General features: G+C 45.0%; 1 protein-coding gene across 3 annotated transcripts; it reads right to left on the bottom strand.

Annotated features, from left to right (window-relative positions):
* Positions 1–473: 473 nt before the first annotated feature.
* Positions 474–10,086, bottom strand: LOC122553885 (zinc finger protein 436-like). 3 transcript variants are annotated; one of them, XM_043698353.1, is made up of 3 exons: positions 9,892–10,071; positions 3,485–3,611; positions 474–2,214 (listed from the first exon to the last, which is right to left on the bottom strand). In XM_043698353.1, the coding sequence occupies exon 3, from the start codon at positions 2,120–2,122 to the stop codon at positions 1,160–1,162; it is 963 nt and encodes a 320-aa protein (XP_043554288.1). In that variant the 5' UTR covers positions 2,123–2,214; positions 3,485–3,611; positions 9,892–10,071; the 3' UTR covers positions 474–1,159. The 3 variants fall into 3 exon arrangements, with proteins under 3 accessions (XP_043554288.1, XP_043554287.1, XP_043554286.1); XM_043698352.1 differs by lacking the exon at positions 3,485–3,611 and having other exon boundaries at positions 9,987–10,086; XM_043698351.1 differs by lacking the exon at positions 3,485–3,611.
* Between the last annotated feature and the right edge of the window lie 4,363 nt (positions 10,087–14,449).

Raw genomic sequence — 14,449 nt, 5'->3', positions numbered from 1 at the left:
GTTCTGTTCGCCAAGCTGGGAATTTGTGTTGCAGACGTTTCGTCCCCTGTCTAGGTAACATCCTCAGTGCTTGGGAGCCTCCTGTGAAACATAGACTGCAGTTCCCTTGCACAAAGAAGGGGACTGCTGTTCTGTTTTATATACATAAAGACTGCACTACATTTCATTATTAAACAGGGACTGTAGCTCTGTTTCATATGCACAGAAATTGCTGTTCAGTATAAAATGAATGGTCACGGTCACTCTCTCATGTAAACAGGGAATGCAGTCCTTTGTAATAAAACACATTGCTGTTCTGTTTCGCATGCGTAGAGACTACTCTTCCCTATAGTATAAAGTAGAACATGACATATGCAGAGCATGTTGTTCCCTAGTAATATCAAAAGGAACTGCTGTTCTCTGCAATATGTTAAAAATCACATAAGACCAGGTTATAGTCCAACAGGTTTATTTGGAAGCACTACCTTGCAGAGTACTGCTCCTTCATCAGGTAGTATGCACAAGGACTGCTGTTGTCTATAATATACAAATGGACTGCTGTTCTCACCAATATACAGGAGGGCCGTTTTTCTCTTTAAAACAGAAAAGTACTCACATTCATGATAATATTCCCAGGAACTTCTGTTCTCTGCACCACTCCCAGGGACTGCTGGTTTACAATACATAAAAGGGATAGCTGTTCTGCAACCATATACATAGGGACTACTGTTCTCTGTTATATAGACAGGGGCTTCTTTTCTCTCTAATCTGGACAGTAATTAGTACTTTCTATAATATAAACTGGGACAGCTCTTCTCATCGGAGTATGTGCAATGACATTGTTATGGTCTTATTGAGAGAAAATGGAGAAAGATGAAAGTCCAGAGCTCAGGCAAGGAAATACCTGAGAAACAATTTGGGCTAGTGGGCAACTGATTAGGACAGAAGCAGCTGATTGGATTGTCTTAATCTTAGTGACGAAGAATTTCCACCAGCTCCTCGCATTTACTGGAAGAACATTTCAAATTAGATCTAACAAGAACCTAGTTTAAAAAAAAACATTGATTTTACTTCATCTAGTGTGCTAACACCAACACATAGGCTGGAGGTTATTGACATCAGCTCCAGTCAATATTGTTGAACCATTGGTGAAATAAACAGCAAAATAGATGTGCTACAGTTACTGGTGAACTCGCTGGTGTTTCAGCAGGGTAGATGAAGTCTTGAATGCTTTCTCACACTGGGAGCAGGTGAATGGCCTCTCCCCAGTATGAACTCGCTGGTGTGCTAGCACAGCAGACAACTGAACGAATCTCTTCCCACATTCAGGGCAGCTAAATGGTCTCTCCCCAGTGTGAACTCGCTGGTGAGACCTCAGGGTGGATGACTGAGTGAACGCCTTCCCACAAATAGAGCAGATGAATGGCTTCTCCCCAGTGTGAATGCGCTGGTGTGTCAGCATTGCAGATGACTGAGTGAACCCCTTCCCACACTCAGGACAGCTGAACGGTCTCTCCCCAGTGTGCACTCGCTGGTGCACAGTGAGCTGCTCAGACTGTTTGAATGCAGAGCCACAGTAAGTGCACCTGTATGGTTTCTCCTCAGTGTGAATACGTTGATGGCGTACCAGGTCCCCAGAATATTTAAAGCACTTCCCACACTCCGGACAGTGAAAAGGTCTCTCCTCAGTGTGAACTCGCTGATGTTTCTGCAGGTCAGCGAACTGAGTGAAACCCTTCCCACATGTTGAGCAGATGAATGGTCTCTCCCCTGTGTGAATCCGTTGGTGTTGTTGCAGCCCTGATAAGCGTGTAAATCCTTTTCCACACTCGGGGCAGGAGAATGGTCTTTCCCCTGTGTGAATTCGCTGGTGTCTCAGCAGATCAGCTGAATGAATGAATCCTTTCCCACACTTGGGGCAGGTGAATGGCCTCTCTCCAGAGTGAACTCGCTGATGTCTCAGCAGGTTGGATGAGCGAACGAATCCTTTCCCACACTCAGGGCAAGAGAATGGCCTCTCCCCTGTGTGCCTGCGCCAATGAGTTTCCAGCTCAGAGGGGGATCTGAATCCTTCCTCACAGTCTCCACATTTCCATGGTTTATCTCCACCGTGAACAGTGCTGTTTCTTTCCATATTAAACATCCAATGAAATGGATGTCACAATAAATTGTGTCTGTCCTTGATGTGATGTACTCTTTTAGCTTTGTGATTGCAAATCATCTCCTTCGAATACCCTGTAAAAATGATTGAAAACAGGACAAAATGGAGTGAGAGAGAACCAACAAAAAACAAAGGCAGATTGTGAAGTACATCTGAATGAATCTGGACATTTGTGCCGCCAACAGAAGGAAAAAGGTGATATAAAAGCCGTGGGATTGTTATACAATCCAAACTGAGTTACTGATGTCCATAAAAGCAGAACTTAGGCCATTCAGCCCCCTGAGACTGCTCTGCCAATCATTGCTGATTGGGGTTGAGAAACCTTTCTCCCACTTTCTCCCCATAACCCTTGACATTGAAGAACCTATCCATCTCAGTCCTAAATGTACCCAATGACCTGGCCTCTGCAGTCTTCTGTAGCAAGGATCTCCATAGATTCACCACACTCTAGCTGAAGAAGTTTCTCCTTCTCTCTCCTGGTCTTTCCTTTACTCCAAGGCTGTGCCCTCAGGCCATAGTCTCTCCTACCATTGGAAGCACCTTCCCAACATCTACTCTGTCCAGGCCTCTGCCAGGTCTTCTGCATGTTTCAATTAGATTCCCCCTCATCATTCTAAACTCCATTGAGTATAGATCCAGAGTCCTCAAATGTTCCTCCTATATTAAGCTTTTTATTCCTGGGACCATTCTAGCCAACCTCCTCTGAACACGTTTCAGGGCCAGTACATACTTCCCGAGATATGGGGCCCAAAATTGCAAATTAGAATGTGGTATGACCAGAGCCTTATACAGCCTCAGAAATACATCCCTGCTTTTAAATTCAAGTCCTCTTAAAATAAATGCCATCATTGCATTTCCCTTTTTAACTACTGACTCAATCTGCAAGTTTACCTTGAGAGAGTCCTGGACTAGAACCCCCAAGACTCTTTGTACTTCAGACTTCTGAATTTGCTCCCCATTTAGAAAATAGTCCATGCCTCTATTCTTCCTACCAAAAAGTGCACGACCTCACACTTTCCCACATTGTACTCCATCTACCACTTCTTTGTCCACTCTCCTAACCTGTCCAAATCCTGCTGCAGCCTCCCTGCTTCTTCAACGATAGCTTTTGCCTATCTTTGTATCATCTGCAAACTTTGCCAGAATGCCCTCAGTTCCTTCATCTGGATTGTTAAAGTATAATGTGAAAAGTTGTGGTCCCAATAAAGCCTTGCGGAACACCACTTGTCACTGGCTGCCATCCTGAGAAGGATCCTTTAATCTCCACTCTCTGCTTTCTGCCAGACAGCCAAACTTCTATCCATTCTAACCTCTTGCCTCTAATACCAAAGGCCCTTATCTTACCCAGCAGACTCCTGTGCGGCAGCTTGCCAAAGGCTGTCTTGAAGTCCAGGTAGATAACATCCAGCGGCTCTGCTTGGTCCATCAGGGAAGGGAAGTTGCCACCAATTTGTCCAGTAGCAGAGTCCACCTGCTCCAGGAGGAGGGATGTCAAGAGAGAGCACACGCAACAGGAGAGCGTGCGACAGAGCAAGGAGTGAAAGACAGAGAGACAAAAGGTCGAGGTAGAGACAGAGATACTGGTGTTGAAGCTATACTGTTGGTTACGAGTCGAACGGACACACATGCCTTTATCAGCTCTGTGTATTAATCCATTATACCTTACCTAACAACACAGTGGAAGCACCTTCATCATACACTTTGCAGCTGTTCAGGAAGGTTAAAATGTCATGTATACTAGAAAGTTCCTCTCATTAGTGACATTCAAATCCAAGAATAATGTGTGTACACAACAAAGATTGATTGTTTCAAGGACAAGTATTGCTGAAGATGATATACCCTGTTACTTTTTATGGACAATGTCCATTTAGCAACCGGAATTCCCCTGGAACCTTGCTCCCTTCAACAGTTTCACAATGGAAATTGCAGGGCCAAACTAGATCCTGATGTATTTGGGGCGAACCTCAGCAGCTTTTCCTCACCTCCTCTCCAGCTGGAGCAAAGGCTTCAAAAGTATGAGCACCTACAACGAAACATAAATTGCCAGTCTACAAGGAGATGGCTGGGAGTGGGGATGATCAGACTTGCACATGTAGAAAACCAGCACAGGCACGTCGGGTTAACTGAGCAACTGCAGCACAGGAGGCAGCCAACAGCACTCTGAGTCAATGAGAAAAGACTGACAGTGCATCCAATGAGCAAACTCTGTAACCAACACCCATCCAGATATAAACTTCTTCCTCTTAATTGCTCTGCCTGGGTTTACAAACTGTGTCCTGGGAGCATCTATGATACAAGAATAAAGAAACACTGCAGCTTCTAGAAATCTGCAAGGATAAAATCTCAAAAATATTCAGGTCAGGCAATGGAGACAGAAATAGCTGTAATAATTCATAGTGTGTACACTACATTACAATAATATTAAACAGTGCAGAAGCTGATGGTCAGTAAAAGAAGTTGCAGGAATGTGAAGTATACCATGTGACAAAAAAAAGAACGTTCCTGATTTTTAAAGAATCCTGTGGGAAGGTCAAGCTGGTAAATCAGCAGGGATAAGCAGCTGTGGAAATCTGACTAATAAAACAAAACATTGGTAAGATAGCACCATTGTTGGAGACCGAGGAGGTTAGACAATGCCAGAGCGGTGATCAGAGGTGAAAAAGAGCAATGGATGGACAGAGCCTGAGAGACTTGTAGCACGGAAACAGACCATTGGGTCCAACTGGTCTATGCCGACCAGATATCCTAACAATGTGTTAGCACTGCTGCCTCACAGCGCCAGAGACCCGGGTTCAATTCCCGCCTCAGGCGACTGACTGTGTAGAGTTTGCACGTTCTCCCCGTGTCTGTGTGGGTTTCCTCCGGGTGCTCCGGTTTCCTCCCACCATCCAAAGCTGTGCAGGGTCAGGTGAATTGGCCATACTAAATTGCCTGTAGTATTAGGTAAGGGGGAAATGTGGGGGTATGGGTGGGTTTCGCTTCGGCGGGTCGGTGTGGACTTGTTGGGCTGAAGGGCCTGTTTCCACACTGTCATCTAATCTAAATCTAAATCAATCTGCCTTCTCATGGCCCAGCACACCACTATTCAACCCGGACCATCAAGCCAGGGGATCAAATCTCATTCGATGGAGAGTGCAGGAGGGCTTGCCAGGAGCATCTCCAGGCATACCTAAAAATGAGGTGTCAACTTGGTGAAGCTAACAACAGGACTATCTGCCAAACAATATGAGCAGCAAGTGATAAGCTAAGTGATCCCATAATCAACAGATCAGATCTAAGCTTTGCAGCCCTGGCACCTCCAGCTATGAATGTTGGTGAATAACCCACTGGAGAGGAGACTCCAAAAATATCCCCATCCTCAATGATGGAAGAGTCCAACACATCAGTTCAAAAGATAAGGCTGACATAATTGCAACAATCTTCAGCCAAAACTGTCAAGTGGATGATCCATTTCAAACATCCTCCACACTTTCACAACATCACAGATGCCAGTGTTCAGGCAATTCGATTCACTCCACGTGATATCAAGAAATAGTTGGAGTCACTGGATTCTGCAATAGTTATGGACAACATTCCAGCAATAGTACTGAAGAATTGTATTCCAGAATGTGACACTCCCCCAGTGAACTGTTCCAGTAAAGTCACAACAGCGGCATTTACTCAATGTGAAAAATTGCTCGGGCATAGCCTCTACAGAAAAAGCATGCCAAATCCATCCCAGCCAATTACTATTCCATTAGTCTACTCTTTATCATCAGTAAAGTGATGCAAGACGTCATCAACAGACTATCAAGCAGCACCTGCTCAGCGATGTGCAGTTTGATTCCAAAGGGCCACTCCTGACTTCATTGCAGGCATGGACAAAAACAACAGAGTTCCAGAGGTGAGTGAAGAGTTATGTAAAGGCTACATTGGAACATGTGAGGCATCAAGGAACCCTTGTAAAACTGGACTCAATGGAAATCAGGGGAGCAAACTCTCCGCTGGTTGGAGTCATATCTGGCACATAGAAAAGTGGTTGTCCCCCATTGAAGGTCAGTCATCTCAGCTCTAGGACATTTCTATAGGAATTTCTCAGGGTAGTGTCCTAGGCCCAACCATCTTCAGCTGTTTGATCTATCATTCAGTTAGTGGTAGGCATGATCCAGCACCATTGGTGTCTCCTCAGAAACTGAAGTCCATGTTCAAATGCAACATAATGGGAACAACATCCAGGCTAGGGCTGACAAGTTGCAAGTAACATTCGCATTACACAAATCCAAGATGGGACAATCAAGATGCCCATTTCCAAGATGGGACAATCTAACCACTGCACCTTGACATTCCATGTTATTACCATCAATGGGAATATCACTGACCATAACTTAACTAGATCTGTCACATAAATACAATTGCTACAAAATAAGGTCAGAGGCCAGGAATACTGCAGAGAGTAACTCACCTCCTGACTCCCCAAACTTGCCTGGATGGGGGAAGCTCCACCAACATTCAAGAAGCTTGGCACCAGCCAGGTCAAAGCAGCTCCATTGATTGGCATCACATCCACAAGCAGCCACTCCCTCCACCACAGACACTCTGTGACAACAATGTCTAGCATCTACAAGATGCATTGCAGAAATTCATTAAATGTCCTCAGACAGCACCATCCAAACCCATGACCACCTCCATCAACACAGAAAAGGGCAGCAGATACATGGAAACATAACCACCTAAAAGTTCCCTTTGAAACACTCATCAACCTTACATTGAAATATATTATCTACTACTTTTCATCATTTATCTAAATGATTTGGATGCGAGCATAAGAGGTACAGTTAGTAAATTTGCAGATGACACCAAAATTGGAGGTGTAGTGGACAGCAAAGAAGGTTACCTCAGATTACAACAGGATCTAGACCAGATGGGCCAATGGACTGAGAGGTGGCAGATGGAGTTTAATTCAGATAAATGCGAGGTGCTGCATTTTGGGAAAGCGTCCTAGGGAGTGTGGCTGAACAAAGAGACCTTGGAGTGCAGGTTCATAGCTCCTTGAAAGTGGAGTCACAGATAGATAGGATAGTTAAGGCGGCATTTGGTATGCTTTCCTTTATTGGTCAGAGTATTGAGTACAGGAGTTGGGACATCATGTTGCAGCTGTACAGGACATTGGTTAGGCTAATGTTGGAATATTGCATGCAATTCTGGTCTCCTTCCTATCAGAAGGATGTTGTGAAACTTGAAAGGGTTCAGAGAAGATTCCCAAGGATGTTCCCAGGGTTGGAGGATTTGAGCTATAGGGAGAAGTTGAATAGGCATGGGCTGTTTTCCCTGGAGCGTCAGAATCTGAAGGGTGACCTTAGAGGTTTACAAAATTGTGAGGGGCATGGATAGGATAATTCGACAAAGTCTTTTCCCTATGGTAGTGAGTCCAGAACTGGAGGGCATAGATTTAGGGGCAAGATATAAAAGAGTCCTAAGGGGCAACGTTTTCACGCAGATGGATAGGATAATTCGACAAAGTCTTTTCCCTATGGTAGTGAGTCCAGAACTAGAGGGCATAGATTTAGGGGCAAGATATAAAAGAGTCCGAAGGGGCAACGTTTTCACGCAGAGGGTGGTACGTGTATGGAATGAGCTGCCAGAGGATGTGGTGGAGGCTGGTACAATTGCATCATTTAAGAGGCATTTGGATGGGTATATGAATAGGAAGGATTTGGGTGCTGGCAGGTGGGACTAGATTGGGTTGGGATATCTGGTCGGCATGGATGAGTTGGACCGACGGGTCTGTTTCCGTGCTGTACATCTTTATGACTACGACTCTATTCACTGTTGCTTGGTCAAAATCCTGAAATTGCCTACCTAAGGGCATAATGAATCTACCTAAAGCGGTTCAAGTAGACAACTCACCACCACTGTCTCAAGGGCAACTAGACACAGTCAATAAAATCTAAACAAAAACAGAAGTTGCTGGAAAAGCTCAATAAGTCTGGCAACGTCTGTGAAGAGGAATCAGAGTTAACGTTTTGGGTTCAGTAACCCTTCCGCAGAACTCACATCCCAAGAGAAAATTCTGTAGTTTATATACAGCAGGAGAAACAGACCCTAGTAACATAGACTTCCTCCCAAAAATGATTCACACCGAAATCCAGTCACTGGAGTTACTTGTGAACTCAGTGGTGTCCTAGCAGTCTGGCTGACCGCATGAATACCTTCCCACATAGAGCAGTGAATGGATTCTCTCAAGTATGAATTCGCTGATATGCAGTGAGTTGAGATGAAAGCAAGAACCCAGTCCTGCAGCAAGAACACCTATTTCCATCTCTGTGACATCACCCTAATCTCTGCTCATCTGCTGCTAAAACTCTTGCCCATTCCTTTATTACTTCTAGACTTAACAATCCTAACAAACTCCAAGATGGCTTTCCACATTCAAATTCACTGTAATCTCAAGAATATCTAAAACTTCGCAGACCAAGCGCTCACATATTCCAAGACTTGTTTTACCCCTCATCGCTTGTGCTCCCCAATCCACAAAGACTCCTATTTAAAAGCAACATTTTTAAAATCTCACCATGACTTAATTCCTTGCTGTGGTCATCCCTATAGCACACAACCTTTGAGGCCTCAACAACTCATTTAGCTTCAGACTCCAACAATTCCTTGCTTCACCATTGGTGATGGTTTCTAACGTTGCCAAGTTAATAGAGTCTGGAATTCTCACCATAAACCTGAGGTCTGCACTCCTCCTTTAAGATATTTCTGAAACCTGCTCTTTTCGCGATGCTTTTGGTCACCGGACCTAATAGCTCCACCTGTGGCTTCTCGTCAAAAGCTCCTCTACAATATTTCTGTTACATTAGAATCGTGTCAAATTCAGACATACATTGTAATTCTTCACTATTGCTTGGTGAATGATCTGCAAGTCATTACCTAATTGCATTGTGGAAGTACATTCACCAAAAAAAATTACATCAGTATAAGAAGGTTAATCATTACATTCTCCACAGATTCCAGGACTTTGCCAATAATGGTTGGTATCTGTGAAAGGAGAAACAGAGTTCATGTTTGAGGGTATGCAAAATGAATTACAGGGAATGAAAATGGTGCAGAATTTGATGGTCAGAAATGTAAGGGAAATGGACTCCCATCCTGGAAAAGGAATGCCTGACTGTGAAATAAATTGTGTACAAATGAATCTGAAAAGACAACAGCAAGGATTGGACAGCAGTGGAAAACTCAGTTATAAAATAATAAACAGCTAAAACGCATCCAATATTAGAGACTGAGGAAGTCAGATATTGAGGATGTGTTGAAGAGGGAGCACTGGGGTAAATCACAGCAAGGTTCAGTATTATGATCCCAATTGTACGAATACTGAACAAACGGATATATTTTGATTGATCAAAATCTTTTAAAGTAGGGCTTCCCTACTTCGCCGGGAAACTGCAACAGGTAATATGGAGCACTCACATGTTACAAGAATTTCGCCTCCACTAAATACCTGCCGTGTAATAGCAGTAACTACGCTGCCTGAAGCCAGCTCTTTGCTTCAGTACTTCGCCAGCGTTAAATGCATCTCCCGGAAATACAGGCTCTCTCCCAGTCGGGGCAACACGGAAGACTGCGCATGCCTCCCGCTACACTTTGCCACCTAAAAATATGGCGGCCGCGAACACGTATCTGGCGGATCATTGCCCGCAGTAAAGATGGTGGCGGTTACCAGGGGGCTATAACAGCCTACGCCCAGAGCCGATTTCGCATTTGCTACAAACCTGGGACAGGGAAGTTAAAATTTGCTCTTTTTTCGACATGCGTTTCTAAAACCGTTTATGCTGTACGATCACCATTTCCCTCCCGTTTTCATTACCGTGTTCTACACCTTCCGTAAAGGCCAACAGTGCAAACACAACAGCGCAGAGCCTGCTGTCGAAGGCAATCACGTGACTCACTCCGATTGGTTGGAGGACAAACCGCTTGCGCTCGGTCCAGCCACGCCCCTAATTTCCTATTGGGCCAGAGTTGACATCAATCACATGGGCTGGAACATGCGCAGTACTTTCTTCATTTTTCGTTTTCCAATTCAAAATACGGTTGTTTTGCTGAGTGTTCAGACCATGAGACCATAATATATTGGAGTATATTAGAGTAAAATTAGTGCAGATGCTGGAATCTGTACTGAAAACAAAATACGCTGGAAATCGAAGGAGCTCAGGCAGCATCGGTAGACAGACAGTAACCTAAGGTTTTGAGTCCAGATGATTCTTCATCAGCTAACGGAGAGTGATATGTTTCTCAACTCCATTCTCCTGCCTTCTACCTCTATCTTAAATACACCCAATAACTTGGCATCCACCACCTTTTGCAGCAGAGAGTTCCACAGATTCACCACCTTCAGCTGAAGAAATTTCCACATCTCAGTTCTGAAATGTGATTCTATTACTCTGAGGCTGTGTCCTCGGGTTCTAGTCTGGAAATACTTTCTCCACCTCCACTCTGTCCAGGCTTCAGTATCCTATAAGTTTCAATGAGGTTCTCAGTAATCCTTCTAAACTCCATTGGGCACAGTGCCAGAGTTCTCAAGTGCTCCTCATAGAACAAGCACTTCATCACCGGGTTCACTCTTCTGAACGTCCAATGCCAATACTTCCTTCCTTAGATTATGGGGCCCAAACTGCTCGATATTTCAAATATAATCTGACCAGAGCCGTATACAAACTTCATTCTCAATTCCAACAAATGTGAGGATCTCATGAATTTTATTTGTCACTCAGAATAAGATAGTAGGTTCCCTCTAGCTGAAAATATTCCACCTGAATTCAGATATGAGGTGTTATTCTTTCATTCTGAGCCTGTGCCCTCAGGTTCTGGTTTATCTTACTCATGGAAAAATTAGATTCCCAACAGTATGGAAATAATTCCTTCAGTCCAACAAGTCCACACTGACCCTCCAAAGAGTAACCACACAGACCCATTCCCCAACCCTACATATACCCCTGACTAATGCACCCATCACTATGGGCAATTTACCTGACCTACACATCTTTGGATTGTGGGAAACCAAAGCACCTGGAGAAAACCCATGCAGACACGGGGAGAATGTGCAAACTCCACACACACAGTCGCCTGAGGTAGGAATCGAACCTGGGTCTCTGGCGCTGTGAGGCAGCAGTGCGAACTACTGAGCCACCATGCCATCCCTTCTCTGACCAGGCCTCTCAATATCTTCTAAGTTTCAATGAGATTCTCGCTAATCCTTCTGAACTTTTTGAGTACAGTCCCAGAATACTCAACTAGTTAGGTCACTTTGGAATATCACATTCAATTCTGGTTTAGCTGCTGTAGGAAAGATGTTGTTAAACTTGTAAGGGTGCAAAAAGATTTACAAAGATGTTGCTGGGTTGGAGGGTTTGAGCAATTGGGAGGGACTGAATAGGTTGGGGCTATTTTCCCCACAATGTCAGAGGTTGAGGGGGTGACCTTATAGAGGTTTATAAAATCATGAGGGGCATGGATAGGATAAATTGCCAAGGTCTTTTTCCCAGGATCCAAAACTAGAAGGCTTGGATTTAAGGTGAGAGGGGAGAGATATTAAAGGGATCTAAGGGACAGCTTTTTCACACAGAGGGTGAATGTATGGAAGAGATATGAGTCTATGACTCTGTATATGACAAGCCCTTCATCACTGAGATCATTCTTGTAAACCTATTCTTGTACCAACATATCCTTCCTCAGATACTGAGTCCAAAACGGTTCACAATCTTCAAAATGCAGCCTGACCAGAGCCTTAAAAAAGAGATATACAACAATGGCTTTATATCTCACCATCTTGAAATGAATGCTAAGATTGCATTTGCATTCCTAACTGCCAACTGAATTTACATGGTAACATAAACAAAAACTTGAACTAGGAGTCCTAAGTGCCTTTGTGCTCCAGATTTCTGAAGCCTTTCACTGTTTAGAAAAATAGGAGTAGATAAGGTAGTTTGAAAAAGCACAGCAGGTCGGGAGGGGAAGTGGGATGCCAAATAATAAATAAATAGAGGGAGGAGATTGGGCTGGGGAAAAGGTGGGTGGAATGGTGATAGGTGAATGCAGATAGGAGGTGGCTGTGATTGGTCAGTGAGAAGGGTGGATCAAACAGGTGGAAAAGAAGATGGATAGGTTGAGTCAGGCTAAGGGGGAGGGTTGGAGCTGGGATTTGGAAAATGTGAATTCTATGTTAAAGGCCCTATGGATATAAGCTCCCGAAGCAGAAGATGAGGTGTTCTTCCTCGAGTTTGCGTATGGCCTTGTTTTAATGATGGAGGAGGGCCAGGATGGACATGTCATCAGGGGTGTGGGAGAAGGAGTTGAAATGGATGGCAACTGGGAGGTGGGGTTGATTGAAGCAGACAGACCATAAAGGTTCCCTGAACCAGTTCCTCGGTTTGCACTCAGTCTCTTTAATGTAGAAGAGACACATCGGGATGCAATAAATCAGATTAGAAGAAATGCATGCAAATCTCTTGGAAAGATTCTTTGGCCCTTGGACGGAGGTGAGGGGAATGGTGCGGGGCACATTTTGTACCTCTGCAGCCGCAGGGAAAGGTTCCAGATGTGAAGGATGTTTTGGAGAAGAGTATAAACCTAACGAGGAAGTTGTGGAGGGACCAGTCCCTGCAAAAGGCGGAATGGGGGGGGGGGGGGGGGGAATATTATGTTGGTAGTGGGGTAAGACCGGAGGTGGCGGAAGATGATGTGTTGTACTTGAGGATTAATGGGATGGAATGTGAGGACCAGGGGGAATACTATCCTCATTATGGTTGAGTGGGTTTTGTTTGAGCGCAGAGGAGATACAGTTGAGGGCATTATTGGTCATGGGAGAGGAGAAATTGTAGTCCTTAAAGTAGGAGGACATCTGGATATTCTGGAGTGGAACTGCTCGTCCTGGGAGGAGGAATTGGGTCCTATGGTGGAGGAATTGGGAGTAAGGGATTGCATTTTTGCAAGTGGGGGTGGGAGGCAGTGTAATCAAAGTAGCTATGGGAGTCGGTGGGTTTGTAGTAGATGTCAATGCTGAGTTGGTTGGCAGAGATGGAGACAGAGAGGTCTAGGAAGAGGAGGCGGGTGTCAGAGATGGTCCACGTTAATTTGATGTCAGGGTGGAAGCTGTGGGTGAAGTGGATGGACTGTTCGAGTTCTTCGTGGGAGCATGGAGCAGCACCAATACAGTGATGTAACAGAGGAAAAGAGGATGGTGCCAGTATAGCCGAGGAAGAGGGACTGTTCCAGGTACCCTACCAAGAGGTAGGCATAGTTCGGACCCATGTGGGTATCCATGGGCATCCATCTGGTTTGTAGGAAGTGGGAGGATTGAAAGGAAAATATTGTTAAGGGTGAGTACCAGTTCTGCCAAGCAAATGAGCACGTCAGTGGCGAGGCACTAGTTGGGTTTGCAGGAGAGGAAAAAATTGAGGACCTTAAGGCCCTCCTCATGAGGGATACAGAGACTGAATATCCATGGTGAAGATGAGGCGTTGGGGGGTCCAGGGAACTGAAAGTCATGGAGAAGGTAAATGGCATGGGTAGTGTCCTGAATGTAGGTGGGGAGTTCCTGGACCAAAGGGGACAGGACTGAGTCAAGATGAGAGGAGATGAGTTCAGTAGGGCAGGAGCAGGCAGAGACAATCGGTTGACTGGGGCAGTCAGGTTTATGTATTTTAGGGCAAAGATAGGAATAGGCTGCGTGGGGTTGGGGAACTATGACATGGGAGATCTGAGGCAATGAAATTGTGGATGGTCTTGGAGATGATGGTTTGGTGATGACAGGTTGACTCATGGTCGAGGGGGCAGTAGGAGGAGGTGTCAGTGAGTTGGGAGTGTGGTTTCAGTGAGGTTGAGTTTGGTGCACCAAACTACCACTGTGCCTCCCTTGTCACCTGGTTTGACGATGAGGTTAGGGTTAGAAGTTGAAGGGGTGATGTTGAAGTGGGTGAGGGGATGGAGAGATTGAGGCTGTTCATGTCATGACAGCAGTTAGAGATGAAACGGTCAAGGGAGGGTAAGAGGCCAGCACAGGGTGCCAAGGAGGATGGAGTTTGTTGGAGGCAGAGGAAGGTGTCTTTAGAGGGTGGGTGGAGTTCACGTTCAAAGAAGTAAGCATAGAGGTGGAGGAAAAAGTGTTCGACATCTAGATGTGTGCAAAACTTGTTGATATATAGGTATACTGGAATGAAGGTGTGTCCTTTGCTGAGGACTGACCATTCACCCACTGAGGGGGAGGTCTGGGGGAATGGTAAATATCCGCCCGGGCTTAGGGCTAGGACTGAGTGTTGAACTGGTGTTGAGAGT

The sequence above is a fragment of the Chiloscyllium plagiosum genome, chromosome 10 (assembly GCF_004010195.1).
Source record: "Chiloscyllium plagiosum isolate BGI_BamShark_2017 chromosome 10, ASM401019v2, whole genome shotgun sequence".
Classification (NCBI taxonomy): domain Eukaryota; kingdom Metazoa; phylum Chordata; class Chondrichthyes; order Orectolobiformes; family Hemiscylliidae; genus Chiloscyllium; species Chiloscyllium plagiosum.
The sequence above is the reverse complement of the archived record's forward strand: the minus strand, read 5'-3'. Positions and strand labels throughout refer to the sequence as shown.

What these genes read in the sequence shown, in the direction of transcription:
- LOC122553885 (XM_043698352.1), bottom strand. Translation starts at nt 2,122, where the DNA reads ATGTTTAATATGGAAAGAAACAGCACTGTTCACGGTGGAGATAAACCA.